Consider the following 22,208-nt stretch of genomic DNA (forward strand, 5'->3'; position numbering starts at 1 on the left):
AACTTAAAACTCAGCAATGATAATATTGCAAATTGTTAGAACTGTCCACTAGCACAATGCTTTTTTCTTTCTTTATTGTTTGCGGGTCTAGGGATTGAACCCAGGGGTATTCAACCTCCAAGCTACACCCCCTGCCTTAGTTTTTATTCTTTATTTTGAAACAGGGTCTCACTAAGTTGTGGAGGGCCTCACTAAGTAGTTGAGGCTGTCCACAAACTGCCATCCTTCAGTCTCTGCCTCCCGAATGTGCACTGTAATGTAATGTAATCGCCACCACTCCGGGTTACATCATTTTTTCCCCCAATTTCCACATTTCAAAATACATATGAGTGTGTAAGATTTCTGGATAAGAATGATAAAGATTCAAGTGAACAAATAAATACAGAACAGTATTTTAAATTAATATTTATAAAACCATTTGAAGCTTCTATTTCTTATGGTGGAGAAGAAGGGAGATCTTTACATACAATGATGGATATATGTAAAGTAATCTTTAAATAAAAAAAAACTATGTAAAAGCCAAATTACTCCTGAGAAATGAGAATAGGGTTGATTGAAGAGTCATAATATCAATTTCATCATTGAACTTGGTTTTTCATCTTTATATGAAACATATTTAACAGAGTCCAATTAAAATAACTTTGAATTTTGTTATCAGTTCTATACTAAAGAAGAAAGTGAGCCAGGCATGGTGGCACGTCTGTAATCCCAGTATGTGGAAGTCTAAAACAGGAGGATTTCAGGCTTGAGGCCAGCCTCAGCAACTTAGTGAGGCCTCTGCAACTTAATGAGTCCCTTTTTCAAAATAAAAAATTAGAAAATGAGCGAGGGTATAGTTTGGAGGTAGAATGCCCCTGGGAAGTGACTTATAGTGGAGATCAGTTATTGATTTTTTACATAATGCCTATTTTATTATTATATTGTTATTGTTATTATTATGATTCCTATGGTGCTGGGGATCAAACCAGGGTCTTGTCCACGCTAGGGAAGTACTCTACCACTGAGTCAACCAAGCAACTTCTGAGCTACAATATGGCTAATCTCAGTGGCGTGGCCCTTCCCACCACAGGGAACTGAATGTGCAAGAACAAAGTAGATGCCATAAAATTCGGCACCCTCTAGGCTTATATTTTTAAAACCTATCATTGGCAAAGCTTATTTGTGCAGTAGGGATATTAAGGCCTAATTTCAGGCATAATTACAAGGAAGCACCTGGTAGAGTCATAAACACCTGGCCCATGTTTCAAGCAGCATGCTGGTCCCGGGGACACTGCAATAAACTAGAGTCTGACTTCAAGACAAACATTAGACATAAAAGTAAGTGATATAATTTCAGCTAAATGCTCTAAAGAAGATAGGCTATATAAGATAATGGATAAACTAAGACAGTCAGAGAAAGAATGCAAAAGTTTAATACGAGCTGGGAGGTGCAAAGTATTCCAAACAGAATGAACAGAGAGTGTGCACGCTCTATCTGAAACACACGGAATGAACGGATGGCCAGTGTGGCTGGAAGGCAGTGAGTAAGGGGAAGGCTGGGGACAGACCACAGGGGCCAGGAATGGAGAGCACTCCATCACAGAGAACTTCCCTGTTGGTCATGGGAAACCACGGGCACTAAGCTTTTATTAGGGGATCCCATGATTTGACTTGTGCTTTAATAGGTCCCCCCTGGTTGTTAGACAGAGGATGGTTCATAAAAGGGCGGGAACAGAAGCAGCACGTTGAGTCAGGAAGCTCGTGTGATGGGCTGGATTAGAGCTTAAGTAATGAGCATCTTGAGAAGTAGTTGGATTGAGGATTATCTTTTGAGAATAAAGCCATTAAGGACTTACTGATGGATTGGATAAAGACTGAAGGAAAGCAAGAAGTCATCCATGACACCTTGAACCCAGGAGATGTTTCTGGGTTTATATTTTGGCAAAGGGGAGAGGTCAGGCCAAATGTCTAAAGATGTGCTTTAGAATGATGCACCTGACACGAAGCTGTAACCAAGGAAGAGAAGAGGGCTGACGGTAGGGGAGGCCTCAGATGCTCCAACATTTAGAGGAAGAAAACCGGTAAGCCAGGAGCTCAAGCACATGTTGAAATAGACAAGGAATGTCCTTCTTCTATCAGAACATCACTCTGCTGTTGGTCACCTTGGTGACAGAGATGAAGTACATATTATTTTAACTTTTTAATGAGCTCTATAAACAGATTTGATGCCTAAGGTGAGAAAACATTTTCTAAAGAAAGCTCAACTTATCTGCTAGTAGTTTAAGTGTCATTTGTCTACTTAGTGAGTCAGTATTTATTCAGTGAGTCAGTCTTATGGTACCTTTAGAAAGGCACTTGCTTTTTTTTTGTTTTAACTCATATTTCCCATTGGGAGCAATAAAAAACACTAAATAGCTGTTACATTTTGCAATTAAGATATGGATATCATGTATTTGCATAATTCTGTTCTTTCCCTCTGGATATTTTCAGCTACTACGAAGAACTGGGAGTTTTGCATAAAGATTTGTTTCTGGGAGAGTCCTCCAAATACAGATTACCTAAAAGTGGTCACCAAGCCGGGCGTGGTGGCGCACACTTGTAATCCCAGCTTTCGGGAGGCTGAGACCAGAGGATCGCGGTTCCCGGACAGCCTCAGCTACTTAGTGAGGCCCTCTGCAACTCAGTGAGACCTGGTTTCAAAATAAAGAATAAAAAATAGGGCAGGGGGTGTAGCTCGGAAGTCAAATGCCCCTGGGTTCCATCCCCAGACCCGCAAAACAAAAACAAAAACAAAAAACCATAAAAAGTGGTCACCAGAATGAGTAAATTCCTTGAGTTATTACAAGTCTTCACTTGGAGTGAAAGACTCTAGACAACAGAGGATGATGCATATTTCTTCCCCCCCCCCACCCTTGGTATTTAGGATGGACTCCAGGGGCATTCTATCTCTGAACTACACCCCCAGCACTTTTCATTTTTTATTTTGAAATTGGGTCTCACTAAACTGGTGAGAGCACTGCTATGATGCTGAGGCTGGCCTTGAATCTGTGATCCTCTTGTTTTAGCCTCCCAAGTCCTGAGATTATAAGTATCATGACACCCAGCCAGTATGTATATTTTTGATGACAGGAAAACCAATAGAAATTACTAGCATGTGAATCAAAGATCACATTAAAGAGTTTATTTCTTTCTAAAATTGAGATCTAGGCTTAAGAGTTTAGGAACAAATAAACTGTAGTTCTTAGAACTCACTCACTATTTCCTTCTAAATGTGGAGTACACTAGGTGTGAACTCCCCAACCTTCCCCTCATTTGTTCTATTCCAAGTCAGTGGCCCAATACTGGTACTACTCTGACTTAACTCTCTATCTACTCTCAGACTAACTACTGGACTTTTGCTTAGCAATAAATTTGATGTTACTCTTTAAAAAAAAAATCTCTCAAACTGTGTACATGTAGGGAACAGTAGAAAGGTATGGTTGTGATTTATGTGGAGAAAACTTTTCTTTTGAGTCAAAAGACTTTATTCCAAGCTGACTTTCCACAGAACACAGGTGGCATTCCTGGTAAACTTCAGATGCTTGTCTTTTAAAACTCAGAATGCCTCTAGTTAATATACTATAAATGATATACTTTTTATAAGGCATTAAGAGTCTATTACATGCATGAATGAATTAGGTAAAACATTACGATAAACAATCTTATAAAACAGAGTGGAACTAAAGTGAAAAGATCTTGGGACTCAGGCTGGAAAGCCTGAAACCAGGGACCGGAAGAGAAGCCAGGCAAAGCCCAAGAATGCTGAGAGAGAGGGCAGAGATTCACAGTGCTGGTGATGGAGCAGCGGGGCAGTTTATGGGAAGAGAAAGTTTATGGGAACACGGATCCTTGAGTACCAAGAAAGAAATCAATCTGAAAAACCACAGTGGCAGGCAAAAAGACTTAAAAGATCCAACAGGACTGCAAAAGTGAACTACTCTAAGTCAGACTGCTGGGAGTCAAGGCTCATCCTCACAGGCAAAGTGGCATGACCAACCAGTGAGGTCCTTTACACCAGACGTGGTGATATTACAATATTCAACTATTAGAAAAAAATTTGTTGAACAATACTGTCAGGTGTCTTTCACATATGTACTTTCTTTTAAAAATTTGTTACTATAAAAAGGAGTTTGCTAGGCTGGGAGTGGTGGTGCACACTGGTAATCCCAGCATTTGGGAGGCTGAGACAAGAGGATCGTGGTTCATGGACAGCCGCAGCTACTTAGTGAGGCCCTTTGTAACTCAGTGAGACTCTGTTTCAAAAGAAAGAATAAAGCCAGGCGTGGTGGCGCACGCTTGTAATCCCAGCACTTGGGAGGCTGAGACAGGAAGATCTCACCAGTTCACAGATCTCACCAGTTCACAGTCAGCCTCAGCTACTTAGTGAGGCTCTCAACAACTTAGTGAGACCCTATTTCCAAATAAAGTATAAAATAGGCCTGAGAGTATAGCCCAGAGGTAGAAAAGCCCCTGGGCTCCATCCCCAGTACCACACACACAAAATATAAAGAATAAAACTAGGAATGGGGGTGTAGCTCAGAAGTAGGATGCTGCTGGGTTCCATCCCCAGTACTATAAAAAATAAATAAATAAATAAATAGGAGTTTGCATTAAATACCAGAAAAAGTGGTGTGTGTGTGTATGTGTGGGCATGCGCTTGTGTATGTGTGTGATGTGTGTGTGTGTTTAAAAAAATGGTCTAATTTGCCCAGCTGTGATATTAGACTGAAAAACATTTCCTTCCAAGATCTTTATTATTATTGTGAAGTATTTGTTCTCTGAATTTCTTGCCTTGTTTTTGGGATCACCTTATTATGCAACATCTGCTCTGAATTTCAAATGTGATAAACAGAGTATGAGTGTTGGTGGCAGATGGCTAATGACTGGTGGTGACGGGGCATTCAAGCCTGCCTTGTTTTCTGAGAAGCGATATTTTCATGTTAATTTGCTCTAGGTCCTGCAAAGATGAGACAAATCACCTGCTCGTATTCCAGGCAAAGTGGAGACCACCAGGAGCCATGGAGGCCAGGGATGGATTCCTGGAGGAGTAAGAGGAGAGGAAGATCGGGGGAACTTTCCTCCTCCACAGTACAGTGGATCAGTCAGTCACCTCGAATTATGTCAAATCAAGAAAGATGAATCAGCCCTGGGCATCCCACACTGACATCAGAGCCACTGTTTACTGCAAGCAGATATTAGGCACGAAAACAGATATTTCCCAGAGGCAAAAAACAGGTGCTATTAAGAGTGTGTGTCAGTCTCTGAAGTCTGGGTTTTGTAAAATAAACCTAATAGTACATGTTATCTCTTTCTGAAAATAATGCAACCAACAGAAATCTAAGAAACATTCAATTGAAGATAAAATTAAATCTAATCTAAAGAGAAAATGACCCACACAGACGCATGAAACTTGAGCTTTTGGGGGCCTCTCTAGCTCTATAGAATTAATGTATCTTAGGGATACAGAAACAGGATTTTTTAATTCAACATCAAATCATCAAATGAGGCTACAAGGTTTTGAGCTAAAAACAGCCCTGTCCTGTTTTAGAAAAGTTACTAATCTGTGTGGCCTTTTTATGCTTCAAACCTGTGAAATTATACTGCCTATTTTATCACATGCACAGAATGTCCCCACAATACCAGTAGAGTCTCACAGAGTTTATAATATGGTTGAGAAGCTGAGTTATATTAAGTTTATTGTACTGACAAGTCTAAGTACTAATGAACAGTTCAATAAAAGGGAAATTCTACTTTCAAAACCTGTACTACAGAGTACTCTAAATAGCAACCTCTTCCCTGATTTATTCCACCATGTTTTTCTGGGTAGCAGTTACAAGTGATTAAGGAAACTGGTGAGGGAATTAATTTGCAGTTCCTCCTGACTCTTTGATAGGGTAGTGAAGTGTGGAAGAGAATAAATAGAAACCTGAAATCCTGTTTTTCATAAAGCCCTCTCAAATAGAAGGTGCTATATATACACATAATCTAGACATCATGAACTCGAAAGGAAGACACAATACAATCATTAAAGACAACAGTATTAAATATCAAGTGATTTTAAAACATGCAGCAGAAGAAGAATGAAATTATTTAAAGCACATAATGTACTTAAACATGTCGAAGTCAACCACTAAGCCAAGCATGGGAAGGAGGGATAGGGAGGGAATGGGGTGGGAATTGGGTAGGGTCTAAATAGGTGATGTGTACGTGTGTGTCCACACAAGTTTTTTACCCCAATATGATGTATAAATACAATGCATCAACAAAAATTAAAAAAATAATAAAATGTCTTTAAGAAAAAAATTAGGAAGGACTGTGGGTGTAACTCAGGGGATTAGAAGGTTAAAGTGCCCTTGGGTTCAATCTCAGGTACCAAAAACAAACAAAAATAAATAAATAATGCCCGGCGTGGTGGTGCACGCTTGTAATACCCGCGCTTGGGAGGCAGAGCCAGGAGAATTGCGCAGGTTCAAAGCCAGCCTCGCTGGCTTAAAAGATCCTGTTTCCAAATAAAAATATAAAAATAGGTCTGGGAGTGTAGCACAGAGGTAGAAGGGTTTCCAGGAACCCCAGTACCACCAAAAAATAAATAAAATAAAATAAATAAAACATTCAGCAGAGATGGTACTAAAGCCTTCCACAATTAAATATATAGAAAAGAGAAAGCAAAATATGTTAATGATAAACCTATGAAGCAACACCAGAATCTCTACTGACTTCATGGTACATTGGTCAAAGGCTCCTTTATGCAAATGTCATTTTCAAGCAAGAACAGATGAACCTTAAGGACATCGAGAAGAGAGATTTAAAAATGTGATGAAAACCTCAAGATGGAAGTATGAATAAGATGTATGTTTGTTTATTCACTTAGAATAGGTCTATCTTTAAAAATGTTGAAAATCTGGGCATGGTGGCACATGCCTGTAATCCTAGTACGTGGAGGCTGATACAGGGGGATTACAGGTTGGAGGCCAGCTATGCTTGTTGTTAAAAAGAACTGAGAACAGCGACGCACGCTTGTAATCCCCACACTTGGGAGGCGGAGACAGGAGGATCGCGCTGGTTCGGAGACAGCCTTGCTGGCTTAAGAGACCCTGTTTCCAAATAAAAATATATAAAATAGGTCTGGGAGTGTAGCCCAGAGGAGGTAGAAGGCTTCCAGGAACCCCAGCACCACCAAAAAAAAAAAAGAACTGAGAACCCCCAAATAACTTTGAAATTAGAAATGTATCAGAATAAGCCAATGATTATTTTGGTGGTCTACATTTAAGATGTTAGAAATCATTTAAAAATTGTTTTGAAATAATTATATCTTGTTAAAGCTTGGCAGTGTATCTTACTTGTTAAGTACCTATGTGTCTAAATCATTGTATACGGCACGATCAAGATACAAGGGTGAATGAACAGATAAGATGTGTATATAATTATCACAATTAAAGGCAGAGAACATGATGAAGAAGTAGAGATATGCAGAATAACTATTAGAAGGCAAATGAGTTAACATCCAGCTAGGGCCTTGAAAATTTAGTGACTGGCGGAGTAACAAAAGACATTGCATGAGAAGAAGGCCACTGAGGTAGAAAGTCATAGATCCCAGTAACAGAATTTTGAGTAGTTTAATTTTGTCTTTAAACAGTAAATAAAAAAGGGCTAGGCCTTCCTTTGCATGCTGAACATGGAATTTTTAGCAAGCTTGTAAAGAAATTACATCACAGGAATGGAACATAATGCCTGAGAATAAGAGGGGTGTCAAAAGAGAAGACGGCCAAAAACAGATGATTAGAAATGCAAACATTTAGGAGGCTTTAATGTCTTTCAAACTCAGGAAGAAATGAGAACACAGCTAAGTACCACAAATGAAAACCAAATGGGAGATAATAAATGTTATTCTAAATACCAGAGAAATAAAACCCTGTATTATGTCAAACTGTAAAGGTATCATCAGTATCTGGGAACATTATCTTAGCTATCAAAGATATTTCTTGACTGTTGAGAAAAGAAAACTATTTCCATCTGCTAAGCTCTATCTAAAATGATGCTGAATTTTATAACTCATTTCTAAACAATGAATGATAAGGTAGGGCATCTGTTTAGTTAAGCCACCTAATTCATATAAAGAATAAGGTCTTCATGAAACTTTTACATGATATGCACAAATCTAAAAGATCTATTCTAGATCCTTTATGCAGAAATTCAGTTATGTAGAATACAAGTAAGACCAACAAAGCTTTATGGGCAGCTTTTCCCATTACACTTGAAGGAAGGAAAAACTTAAGAGTCAACTCACTGCCTCTAGCTTGCCGAAGGGCAGAAAGCACATCCTATTCATCTTTGCATTTCATGTGTCTGGCATGTTACCTAGTACTTTAGGCTTCCTATAAACATTTTACGAATGAAAAAAAAAGAAAGAAAAGGGCCAAACAACCAGTAGTTCAGATTTACATAGCACAGGTATTTTCTAGAGTATAATATATAATGTGCTCATGGGTGATGTTTCAAATTACATCCCTCAGAGACCATGACCCATTAGGAAAAAACTGAATTGTATTTACTATACTTTCTAAGATTAGAGCCAGATAATGTACAAAGAGACAATTTTAGATAATTTTAAAGGTCACTAAAACTAAACGGTTATTTCATTTCACCCTAAAATCAATGAGCAAGAGTACCTCCTATTCTTTGAACATTCCATTCAGTTGATGAATCAAAATATATCACATTCATTGAATAATTTACTTGGTTGGTATTTTATACCCTAAATTGAATTCCAAAAGCTCCAATTCTGGCAATATTCAAAAGAGAGAATGTCACTGCCTACATTACACCAAACATGGACTACCGGACCAGGCAGAATGATAATTCTTGGTACCTTTATGGTTTCAGTGGGCACTCCAGGCTCTGGAACTTTATCCAAGTAAGTGGTCAAGTCTTGATCAACATGTTCAAACACTAGTGTTAATTTGGTTTCTCTGTCTGTTCGTGACACGGTGCAGACATCAAACAACCTAAAAGAAAAGAGGAAATTTAAGTAGGTAAAAGTAAGCAGAGAAGTAACATAAAGACCACATATCCCTCAATTTCATCATATAACGGGGGATGGGGGGAGCCAGTGTTATCATTCCTTGTGAACACAGACAATACCTAAGGGGATCTGATACCTTAAGATCAACATAAAAACTCAGGGGGGGGGGGACACTGGGACCACTGGTTAAGCAGCAAGAGCATCTACAGCATTTATAGTAGGAAAAAGAAAGTGACATGCTCTATGCTCTTGGGGCACAAGAACATTTGCTTAGAGAGATTCCTTAGCTAAGACCTTAGGTAGAGCTTGTCGATGGAGATAGTTCCCTAAACTTTCAGGCAAGGCTTTGGGAATTATTCGAGACAAATTAAGCACTCTTTGGAGATGCTGGACTCTGCAATGAAGATTTTCCTGGAATGTAGGTGTTACAACCATGCCTGTGAAGACTAGTATGATGGAAATCTAGTTTATTCCTAAAAGAGCCTTCTTATCTTAGTGGGTCAAGTTTCCCTGGAAAGGATATACATTCTTAATTAGTTATCTAAATATGTTAATCACTGCTCAAGTTAAGTCTTTAAAAATTAATATTAATTAACAGATAATAATTATACATATAATTATGGGGTACAATGGGAAATTGTGGTATACTGGTGAACCTTACACAAAAGAGTGACTAAAACAATAATTGAATATTTCAAAATTACTAAAAGATTTTAAATGTTTTCACCACAAAAACGACAAGTATGTGATGCGATGATTTATTTATCTAACTTGATTACCTCAGTCCATGATATAAACACTGTGAAATTTTAAAATTTCCTTTTTATTGAGGAAAAATACTGCATTGGTAAACTATGTTGCCCTTAAATGATAAAAAGCACCGATTAACAAATATAATTCATTATCAGCTTGGATCAGTAAATCTAGTCACTTCTATAAAATCTGACAACTAATTCAAAGTTTACGTTTTAAAGACAAACAAAAAGTGAAATAGAAGTCAGACTGTAACTGAAGGGTATACGGTGGGGGAAGTAGGAGGGGAGAATATGACCGATGCAGGCGTGTATGGAAATGTCAGAGTAGAACCCATTAATTTGTAGGATATGATTTAATAATTATAATAATAATTTTAAAAGTCATTTGTAGTCAAAATAATTCTCAAGTCAAAGGACAAAACGGCTTATAGTTTTAATCTATAGCACACTGACAAGAAACTAACCATACCTATGTCCAGTATGTGGATTACTTTTATTAAAATGTCAATGCCTAGTTGGTTCACCATACCGCCCAACTACATTTCTGGGCTAGATGAGCACCAGAAGATGTGGTAATTTTCCATGAATCTAAATTTTAGAATCTAAAAACTATAGAGCCAGGCGTGGTGGTGCACACTTGTAATCCCAGCATTCGGGAGGCTGAGACAGGAGGATTGCGCAGGTTCGAAGCCAGTCTCAGCTACTTAGTGAAGCCCTTTGCAACTCAGTGAGCCCTGTCAAAAATAAAGAATAAAAAATAGGGCTGGTGGTGTCACATGGAGGTAGAATAACCTTGAGTTCCATCCCTAGTACTGCCAAAAAAAGAAAGAAAGAAAGAAAGAAAGAAAGAGAGAGAGAGGGAGAGAGGGAGGGAGGGAGGAAGGGAGGGAAGGAGGGAGGGAGGGAGGAAGGAAGGAAGGAAGGAAGGAAGGAAGGAAGGAAGGAAGGAAGGAAGGAAGGAAGGAAGGACTCTATAAATAATTGAATTCTGGTGGGCAAAACCCACAATCCCAACAACTATATACAACTCACAGCTAGATCCACACTTGTTCGGTCACGGGCAGTTTGGGATGAATTCTCTAACTATATTAAAAGAAAAACTCAAGTTTTCCTTCATACTTATTTGCTTCCAAATTTTCTGATTCTTAGTTTTTTGTTTTTTGTTTTTTGGTGGTGCCAGGGATTGAATCCGGGTGCATTCTACTTCTGAACTACACCCCTAACCCTATTTTTATTCTTTATTTTGAAACAAGATTCTCACTAAGTTGCAGAGGGCCTCACTAAATAGCTGAGGCTGGCTATGAATCTGCGATCCTCCTGTCTCAGCCTCCCAAGTACTAGGATTACAAGTGTGTGCCACCATGCCCAGCAATTCTTATGTTTTAATATAAACTTTTTTTTTGCTATTGAAGATTGAATCCAGGACATTTGAACTCTGAGCTAGACCTCAAGCCCGATTTTATTTTTTTAATTTTGAAACAGGGTCTGATGAGAGTCTCACTACTTAATGAGGCTGTTGTCAAACCTGTGATGCTCTGTCTCAGCCTCCCAAGTACTGGGATTACAGGCTTGCATCACCAAGCACAGCTAATAATACAGACTTCTAAACTTAGTATTTCTCCTAATGTGATTTATTCTGGAAAATTATTCTGATAAAGTAAAAACTCCTAAATAATAAATTTATCAAATATAGTACCATAAATCATAAGTCCCATACTATGAAAAGTATGACTGTAATAATGCATGGGCTTAACTCTTGGGAAATTTATCAAAGCAGCTCTTTGAAGTTGATAATCTGAAGTAACTGTCATTTATTTGTTAGTTCTTTAAGTCATCCTATTCCTATTAAGCCCACATTCACAGACAACTTCATCTTTTCCTTCCTCCTGACAGAGAAAAAAAGGAGTTTCCAAACCACCAGGCTTCTTTTTATCTGTGGTTTCTATTTTTGCAATAAATCAGCAATAAGCCAAAAGATGACATGTATTAAAAATCAAAAACACGAAAATCGGGTCATACAATTTCCATTATAGTTGTGCTTCTCAAACATTACTTTAAAATGTATATATCTTTAGTGAAAAATATTGCTTATAACTGCAATGATTTCACCAATTCCAGTTCTCATTGCATTTATAGTTTGCATTTTGATAATTTCTCCCCCCCAAAAAAAAATCTGACGGAAAGATATAACTGGAGAATGAAATGATCTTAAACACTGCTGAGCTCAAAGGTCACCTGTCCCCAGATGGTTGCTGAGACGTTACCTAACAGACCTGGTAGTACGCTGTTGCTTCATCTCACTGAAACCGTTCTCAAGCATTCTTTACGTGACACAATTCATGAGTAACATCCAAGCCACCCTAGTTGTTCTCCTCAAAGCTACACAATACTACCCTGTCCAAAACACTAAGATTCACTGATGCCACCTACAGTAACAGGACTCCGCATTTAACTTCAAGGATATTCGAGACAAATTCATTGAAGCCACAGCTAGTTGCCTTAAATGATAAACCTTGGAGAAAAGGCACACATTTTTTTTTTTTTTTTTTTGGTGGTACTGGGGTTCCTGGAAGCCCTTCTACCTCTGGGCTACACTCCCAGACCTATTTTTATATTTTTATTTAGAAACAGGGTCTCCTAAGCCAGCACGCGCGGCTGGCTTCGAACCTGCGCGATCCTCCTGTCTCCGCCTCCCAAGCGCGGGGATTACAAGCGTGCGCCACCACGCCCGGCAAAGGCACACATTTTAATTGGCAATTTTTAAAAAGTAGAATAAGTCAAGCACAGAAAGAAAAAGGACTTACATTTTCTCTAATATGCTCAAACTAGGGAGTATTAGGGATACCAGAGGGACTCCGGACAGTGGAGGGGAAACCTCTCACCAAAGCTAGAATGGAAGGATAGGAGAGAAAGAAGCTGAGGTTGATTAATGAAGGAGCTACATCCAAATCTGTGTAAAAATATAAATATAGCATGGTTATGTGGACACTCATTGTTGGGGGGAGGGGAAGTAGGGAGGAGGGTACCAAGCACAGTCTGAATGTATGCCATTTTCAATATGTTCCACATAAAAATAAAAATAAAGTAGAATTTTAAAGAGACATGTGACAATACATACAGAGAAAATTCCTGTATGAATTTTAATCTATGTACATATACTAATAATGGTGTTTGGTAAAAGTTGCAGGTCTAGGTTCAAGGAGATAATCCTTTTTCAATTTTAAGGTGCAGGTACCAAGAGATATTGTATGTATATGTGAATGTTCACTTTGAATCTAACTATGATGTGTAACTACAATATGTACCAATTTAAAATGAAAAAGAATTAAGGCACTATTATTAGTTTCACTTGGGAAATGGCATGCATTAAGTTCTCTTTAGAAATTCAAGGGCCATCAAAGGACATAAAAGCCCTAAGCATCTGTAAGATCTTTTCCTTTTGGCTCCAATGCTGGCCATCAACATCTTGTAGACCACCCATTATTTCAGGGTAGACAGTTGGGTAAATATTGCTTGTCACTAAAATCTGAAATTTTGAGGGTTTTTTTTTAGTAAACATGATTATAGTAAAAGTTAACTGTTACATTAGTCCTAATGGGCCAAAAATCAATTTGGGGCTAATAGTTCTAAATATTAATCTTAGAAATTTTAGAACATAATAGATATGATAATTTTTCATTTATGGCTCCCTTTGTAATTTCCCTAAATCAAGTAGTAGTCATTCTTTTTTCTTTTTTTTTTTTTGCGGTTCTGGGGATGGAATCCAAGGGCATTCTACCTCTGAGCTACACTCTCAGCCCTGTTTTTTTATTCTTTATTTTGAAATAGGGTCTCACTGAATTGCAAAGGACCTCACTAAGTAGCTGAGGCTGTCCTCGAACCACAAACCTCCTGTCTCAGCCTCCTGAATGCTGGAATTCCAAGCATGCACCACCACGCCCTGCTAAAACAGTGGTCATGGGTAGTAAAAGATAGATACTTTAATACAGTAATTTTCACAAAAAGCAACTAAGCTAAACAAGAACTGAAGTCCTGAGCTGGGCGTGGTGGCACACTCTTGTAAACCCCGCGCTTGGGAAGCGGAGACAGGAGGATTGCACAGATTCGAAGCCAGCCTCGCTGGCTTAAGAAGACCCTGTTTCCAAATAAAAAATAAAAACAAATAAATAAAAAATAAAAAATCCAAAACATTAAAAAAAAACTGAAGTCCTGAGTATTTGGCCATAGATTAACAATCTGTAATATATTTATGGAAATCAATGAGGAATGTGGCTAGACTGCCTAGAACCTCTCCACTTGCAAAACAAAAGATCCAGACAGGTCTGAACATCTGAACATGCATGCTGGAAAATAACTTCCACTGTACAAATTTTTTGTGTGTTGACCAACAATTTACAACTTTCTAAAGCACGCGCTCTCTCTCTCTCCCTCTCGATATTCAGTAAACTGACAAAAATATCATTTCAATGACTCCACTGCCATAAGAAAAAAATGTCATTATACTGTATTGAATTTGAACAAAATATCCCTCGGATCACTTTCAGAGGAATATTATCATTCAGTATTTCTCCATTAGGGCTTCACTCAACATGATCCAACTGAATGTTCAAAAAGTAGGTGTGAAAAGTGGTTCGCAGCACTGAGAGGCTGCACACCCAGTTTAGCTGTGCAAATACAATCCAGAAAAGGCAGAAAGGTCATTATCATTTCACAATTAAGTCAGCCAAGCCCCTAACTCTCCCAGAAAGTAAGTTTTCTTGCTGTCTCTGTTGTCCTGACCCTCCAGCTGCAGGGCAGAGCACAAGTGCAGCAGTCCAGCTCACAGCTCAGCTTTCCAGCTGTCCTAGTGATGTCATTATCTCAAAACAAAATATCTCCCTGAATTCACTCTGCATCCTCTCCCATTTAGATTCTTAATGACTGCTTCCTCTCTGTGCTCTCAATTTAACTTGCTATTCAGGATCGACTGCCTAGGTCTTCATCTAACGGGTGGGATTATGTTCAATAGGTTTGGGATTTCCAAAGATTACCATTTACAAAGGTCTCCCAAACAACATGCTTTGTAAAGACAAGTCCTGCCTTTCTATTGCGGTTCTAATAATAGGGAACTCTGTCTTATTTGCTGCAATTGCACTCTGACCTATCACAGGAAGTTCTATGAAGATTTTTTTCCTGTCCAGTTTTTCCCCCCTACTCTTGAATGTTTGGACATCAAATAGCTGAAGAGCTGAGCGATGTTCAGCACAGCTGCCTAAGGACCACAACAAAATCTTATTTGAACTACAGCCAGAATTTGGAACTGAGAAGAATTTTTTTCTCCTCTATGTAATCTCCTCCTCGAAAGTCCACGAAGCACATTCTGTGGATATGGCTCGTGTGCACCAAATTAATGTTCAAACATCTCTCTAGCCCTACACATCTGGTTACTGGCCAGGATTTTTTCTTTCTGCTCTTTTCTCCCTGAATATGGACTGTAAGTGTACTTATTCTCCACCAATACTCAATGACAAAGCTCCAGAAATATTTGCCAACAAAAATAACAAGCATGATGTTAGAAGGAAACTGTGATTTCAGTAGCATCCAAAAACATTTACCAGTGTCTACCATGTGCAGGAGCTAACAGTTTTAGAGTTTTCAACAGATATTAAAAAGGCACTGTCTTTAAGAGCTTAACTAGTTGTGGAATAGAAGACTTATATGTAAAACATACAAGTGATGATATACAGCTATGTATTACTACCAAATAAATTACATAAACACTACATGCAACTTTACATACCACACCAAAGAAAATTCATTCTATATCCTATCACAGTATATCACAGGTGGTTTCTGAATCTTCAGTATCTGTTTACCTCTTCTGGAAGCCGTGCCCTGGTTTTCTGTTGAGAAATCACCCCTACCCCATACTCAGGATTTGAGGGCATGGCCCAGGAATTGCATATGACCAATCCTGGACAAATAGTTGATTCAAGGATGGACAGGACCATGAGAACCAGTCCCAGGAATTTTTCTAGAACTTCTGAGAGAGTAAAGCTCTCTTTATATCAGGATTACCATACTGGCAAGGCATAAGCCTGCAGCTGTTGGTGGCTTTCTTTGCCACCCCTTTGGGGAACTTACCACCAATATAGCCAACACAGAGAAGAGTCAGAGGAGATGGATGGTTGGCAAGAGATTCCAGATGACATTGGTTAAATACCTGAATCCCCCTGTGTCTGATCTGCCCCTAGGTGGATTAGCTGCATGAGCCAATGAGCTTATTCAATTTAAGTTCAATTTTCATTACTCACAATTGAAATATTTTGAAATGATTAGATGTCTTCAAAACATCAATATCTGACCTCAAATATACCCTATACAATTAACCAAATTAGTTATGTTTAGGCACATAAGAAGCAGTATTATCTTTTAAGGGACCATACCAGTTCTCTGATTTCCAGGGAGACTATTCACCTAAAATGTCTCCTCCAATCACATGTCCATGGGGCAAAAGTAATGGACGGCAGCAGACCAGATGAATTCCTCTCTTCTAAGAAAGAGACCATGTAGCCTCCTCCCAGAATTCCTGTTTTAAGATCCTGGTCTGACCAGAGACATTTTATGAAGAAGAAAAAAACAAAACAAGACAAACAAACATATAAAAACACAGAGAAAGGAAGAAGACGGTCAGACGAGCTCGTCGAGAACAGGAACACGGAGCCTAAAACAACAAAGGACTCGATGGGCAAGAGAAAGTGAGGAGGGAAGAAGTATTTAAAAGGACACAAAGACAGGGTCCAATCAATTTAAAGGTTGAGTCCAATGCTCAGAGGCATGTACTCCTGAACCCGCAATTAAACAGCTCCCTTCCCACTGGCTATCGCTGAGAAGTGGAAACACAGGGAAACATCAAGTTAACAGTAACTCAAAAGCCAGGAACCCCCTTGTGTTCATAATCTAACAAAGGAATGCAAAGCCAGCCTCTTTTATTTACTAACTCACTTTATTCCCATAGCCTTAAAAGAGCATGACCGTAAGAACGGTTCACAGCTCCTCTTCTTCCAGTTCACCTAGAGAGTTGCTATTAATCTAGTTTTAGCTTCTATTTACATCCACCTGGCAACTGTGGCTCTGTAAGTTCATATCTTCTGGATCTGTTAACGAAAAAATGTTTTACAGATGAAATGGAAATCCCCCACACTGGGCAAGTTTACAAGATGTGACTCGCACTACAGTAAATATTGAAAATAAAGCAAACAGTAAAAATTGTGTATATGGAAACACACTCCTACCACATGATCAGCAATGAAAATAATATACTACTAGTCAGGCCCCAAATAAGCTCCTCAGGATGGCTTGATGGGTATACGGGAGGCCTACATACTACTCTGCTCATTATACTCAAAATGAATTCTTGAAAGGGACACTAGTAAAGTTCAGACTTCTTCCATAGTCTTACCACAAGCACTACAGGCACTCTTTCATTATCAAACACAATTCTTCAAACTGCTAATACATTTCATCTGAAGCAAAGGTAGAAAAATGAGGCTATTGCCTTGCTGTTATACTAACTACATGTTATTACAGAAAAAGGGAAAATATTAGGGCCTATTTGGTCTAGATCAGAATAGACACCAATTCACCAATCCCAGCTATAATTTAGAAATGGCATACCACCCTTTTATCTCTTAAGGTCTCTATACACATCATCGCCTTATGCCGTTTCCTTTGAAAATATTTAACTTCAACTAACCACTTCACATAGATATGTTGGTCAAAAAAGGGATCCAATGATTGTTAATGGATTAAGAGAACCCCACACCTGGCGAGTCTCCAACCATATGGGAAAGTCAGAAATTACACATTGGCCAACTAAAGACAGCCTTACTCTAGAAGCATCTCTTGGTACTTTTACTTATATCTTTATTTATCTTTCTTCATGTCACACAGTGCAGTACCTGACACACAGTAGGTATTCCATATCTCTTTGCTGAACCAATGAAATTTTTTAAAATTATAACTTACGGGATAGCTAGGAGCAAAGCAGGAGAGGACCCTTTGGAATGTCACCAGGGAAGCATGGTACTCTAAGAAAGATTCTGTGACTGATCTCAAGTGAAGACTCAAATACGCATACTATGCTGCATCTATTAATTAGTGTGTTGCCTATATACTAGCTGCTTGTATATATTTTCATTTTTTAATCCTCATAGCAACTCTACGAGATAGTACTCATTTTAAAGATACAGAAACAGACATGTAAACATTCATCACACCACCATTTACAATAGCCAAAAAGCAAAAACAACCCACCTATCTATCATCTGTTGAATGGAGAAACAAAGTATGGTACACCCACACAAATCTGTTTTGGTAATAAAAAGAAATGAAGTGTGGCCGGGCGTGGTGGCGCACGCTTGTAATCCCTGCGCTTGGGAGGCAGAGACAGGAGGATCGTGCAGGTTCGAAGCCAGCCGTGCGCGCTGGCTTAGGAGACCCTGTTTCCAAATTTTAAAAATATGAAAAATAGGTCTGGGAGTGTAGCCCAGATGTAGAAGGGTTTCCAGGAACCCCAGTACCACCCCCCAAAAAAAAAGAAGAAAAAAGAAATGAAGTGTGAATACATGCTACAACATGGATAAACTTTAAATAGGTAGATCTACAGAGACAGGAAGTAAAGTACTGATTTTGACTGAAGGCCTGGGGGTAGAGGTGGGATGACTGCTAATGGGTACTGAGTTTCTTTCTAGGGTGATGAAAATGTCCTTAATTTAGATAATGGTGATGCACAACTCAATGTACTAAAGAAAAAAAAATCACTGAAATGCATTCTTAGGTGGATTTATGATATATATACTGTATCTCAATAAAGCTGTTTAAAAGCATCCAAACAAAACAAACAGCAGCAGAGAGGTCCGGAGCTTTGCCTAAGGCACAGTAACAGTAGGTGATGGAGATGGGATTGGAAACCAGGCTGTCTGGCTCCAGAATCTGATTTTCCAACTTCTTCAGTTCTAGCTCTTCATGAGGTACTACACTGGGGCTACAGGAAAGCAGAGGCCAGTGGTGCAGAGACCTCTCTCTGTGGCAAAGGAGACTTTCACACTGCTGCTGATAGGCATGATAGGAATACCAACCCTAAAATATCTGTTCAATTTGGAGATCCCAATAGATATCATACTCTCTGGGCTACAAGAGAAAAATGAAGGTTTAGAAAACTCACAGGAAAAAATTAAAAAGCTGAAGAGTGAATGTTGATCTCAGGCAATCTTACGTTCTTCCCGCGCCTAGTTAGAAAAATGACACATTGCAATTCACTCTACAGAGCTTGAAAAAGATATTCTAATCTCAGGAATAAATGAGTTAAGTGATATTTTTAAAAGCAAAGTGAACCGCTTTGGCTTGAGTCAGATAGAGTGCAGAACGTTCTGGACAACTTTCAACCTTTAGTTCTCTTTCCATTTCTGACCTGTAACAGCCCTGCTCTCCAGCTTGGGCCTCTCTTGAGGAAAAATGAGGAAGCAGCCAAAACCAGGCAGCCATCTGAGATGCAGACTGTCTGCACGGTCTCAGAAGAAATCCAACTGAGCTTTCCCTGCACCACAGGCCAAAGGTCTTTCAGAATCAGCTTTACCAGGTAAGTCAATTTATCCCAGCACTCATTCATTCAAGTAATTATGATTCGTTTCTTAAGGAATGAACCACTGAACTTAATGCCTTCTAAGAACCGTAGCAGTAACTTTAAAAAGAGAAATGGAAAAAAAATCATATAGTGTTTAAGCTCTCCAAATTATAATTATACTATTTAAAAACTTCTTTGGGGGATTAAACACGAGCATTTTACCTCTGAGTTATACCCCAAGCTTTAGTTTATTTTTTTATTTTGAAACAGGGTCTCACTATGTTGCTGAGGCTGGCCATGAACCTCAGATTCTCCTAAGTTTCCCAAGTACTAGGATTATAAGCATACACAACACCTGGCTTTTTTTTTTTTTTTTTTTTTTTTTTTTTTTGGTGGTACTGGGGATAGAATCCAGGGGCATTCTACCTCTGAGCTACACACACCCCAGCCCTATTTTTTATTCTTTAGTTTGAAACAGCGTCTCACTGAGTTGCAAAGGGCCTCAGTAAGTAGCTGAGAATGTCTAAGAACTGCAGTGCTCCTGTCTCAGCCTCCCAAATGCTGGAATTACAAGGTTGTCACCTCACCTGACTTATTTTAAAAAAAATTAATGATAAAACCACATAGGATTTGTGAAGGTTCCATTCCCAGTGCCTCCCAAAATAATAATAAAAACAAAGAAAAGAAATGTACATGAGAATAACTACAAGCTTATGTGAACGACCTCCACAATGCATAAAGATGTAATTTGTGATAATAAAAGCACGAAGAGATAAGAGGAAGGAGAAGAAATTTTAATATATTCTTAAATGTAAGGTAATATTATTCAAACCAGAGTGCTATACGTTTAAGATAATAATTATAATCTCCAGGATAGCTGGGTGCAGCATACCTGTAATCCCAGTACTGTGAGGCTGAGACAGGAGGATCACAGGTTCCAGGCCAGTCTCTCAGACCCTGTCATAAAATTAAAAAATAAATAAATGAAAAAGACTGGGGATGTTGCTTAGAGGTAGAATGACCTTGGATGCAATCTCCAATAAAACGTGAAACAAGGGGAACAAAGGAAAAGGAGGAAGAAAATAAATGTCATCTCCAGGATAACCATTAATTCTTTGTTTTTGGAACTATCTTCATGTCCTAAGCGATACATTCTTTCTGATTTATCACTTACGAGCTCCTATCCTGAGCCCAAGACTACACCAGGGACTTTATATATGTAAACTCACTGAATGCTTTCAATCTACTTATATAGTATATACTACCATTCTCGTTGTATAAATGAAGAAGTGAAGATTCAGAAAATAATTTGTTCAGGGTCACAGAGTAGAGATAAGGTACAGAATCAGGATTCAACTTAAATTTTCTCTGGCCTCTTTCTCCTCCTTCATCTGGACTTTAACACATATAGTCTCATGGTCTTATTATCTTCTCATACAGTGCACCACCCCTCTCCTTACTGTGCAATTAACAACAATTATTCCTTTAAGGCCGCAGTTTCAAAGAGCACCTCAAGGTTGGACAATCTCTCTTATCTCTCTAACACAGTTCTCTCTCCAAAATCCACATCTAGTTATCGCCAAGGCGACTTTGACCAATATTTTGAACAGCTCAATTCCTAACTGTTTGGGACAGCACTACCCCATTCAGTGAACCACACCACCATCTAATCAACTTTCTAATCCCAGAAACCTTCCAGTAATCCTAAACATGCCCCCAAAACACCCATTCAGCCACCAATTTCACCACCTAAATATTTCTCTATCCACTGCCACTTCCTGAGTTGAAGGATTCATCTCTCTCGGCTAGTCTACACAGAGAACCTTTCTCCTGGCCCCGGGGAAACAGGAGAGTCCTGTACTTACCGCTCTCTGTTGTCAGTGAAACTTCTACACTATATCATAACTGTGAACAAATGCATTTGTCCAATGAACATTTATTCAGTATTTATTTTCTAAGCATTGTATTGTATGCTAGGGGTAGAAAGATCAAAAGATAAAATCTTCTTAAGTTGTTCATAGTGGGGAAGGCAGATATAAAAAGATAATCATATACTATTCTCTAAATGCTGAGATGTGTGTGTGTGCGTCTTAAAATACTACATATACATGGCATTTTGAAAGAGACAAAGAGGGGCACCTAACCTAGATATGTAAGAAAAAGTCTGCAGAGGAAATGATAACTGAAATGTCTTAAGAGTATCAAGAGTTACCTGAGTGAGTGGTGGAGAAAGAGCACTTGAAAACCAAGAGGAAATTTGAGCAAGGCAACACGCAGCCCCACTGGGGAGAAATCTTACGTGCCATTAAAGTTTTCTGTTTTCTAGAAAATTGGTTTCAGCATTTTGATTTTTAAACAGCTCGATGTGATAACATGCATAAGAGGGGTACAGTGACGAGAAGACCAGAAAGGAGATGGTTGCTGTGGTAGTACAGGGAAAATAAAGAGGGCCTGTCCTAAGGACTTGGCAGCAAGAACGGAGAGGAGAGTACAGATTCCAGAAATATTTAGGAGGTTGAATTGGCAGGACTTGCTAAGTGCCTGAATGTGGCGGGGGAGGAGGGATGGGAAGGGAGAGGCCAAGGATGACTCATAGGCTTTTGACTCTGGGGACTTGGTGGCACCCCATGAGATAGAATAGTGTCTCCAGACCTCTGGTTTTCAGGGAATGGTAAACGTTCCAATAACTTTAGAGCTCTGACAGAAAGTTGCCAACTTTCTGCCCTACCATCTACCATTAACATCACTTCATTAAAGAAAGCACATCTTAACACCTCAAATGTGAATAGATTTAGCTTTCCAAAACATT

The 22,208-nt window shown here is 38.9% G+C and overlaps 1 protein-coding gene across 1 annotated transcript in view; it reads right to left on the reverse strand.

The window, feature by feature from the left end:
• The window catches only part of CDK6 (cyclin dependent kinase 6), a gene marked incomplete at both ends in the record, with an annotated part of 222,865 nt that overhangs the window by 159,921 nt on the left and 40,736 nt on the right, over nt 1–22,208 (reverse strand). The window contains one exon of the mRNA XM_080700832.1: nt 8,888–9,023. Within this exon, the coding sequence (XP_080556958.1) occupies nt 8,888–9,023 (136 nt within the window). The remainder of the gene's footprint in view (nt 1–8,887; nt 9,024–22,208) is intronic.

Source organism: Muscardinus avellanarius (assembly GCF_963383645.1).
Source record: "Muscardinus avellanarius genome assembly, chromosome: 9".
In the NCBI taxonomy this organism is placed as follows: Eukaryota; Metazoa; Chordata; class Mammalia; order Rodentia; family Gliridae; genus Muscardinus; species Muscardinus avellanarius.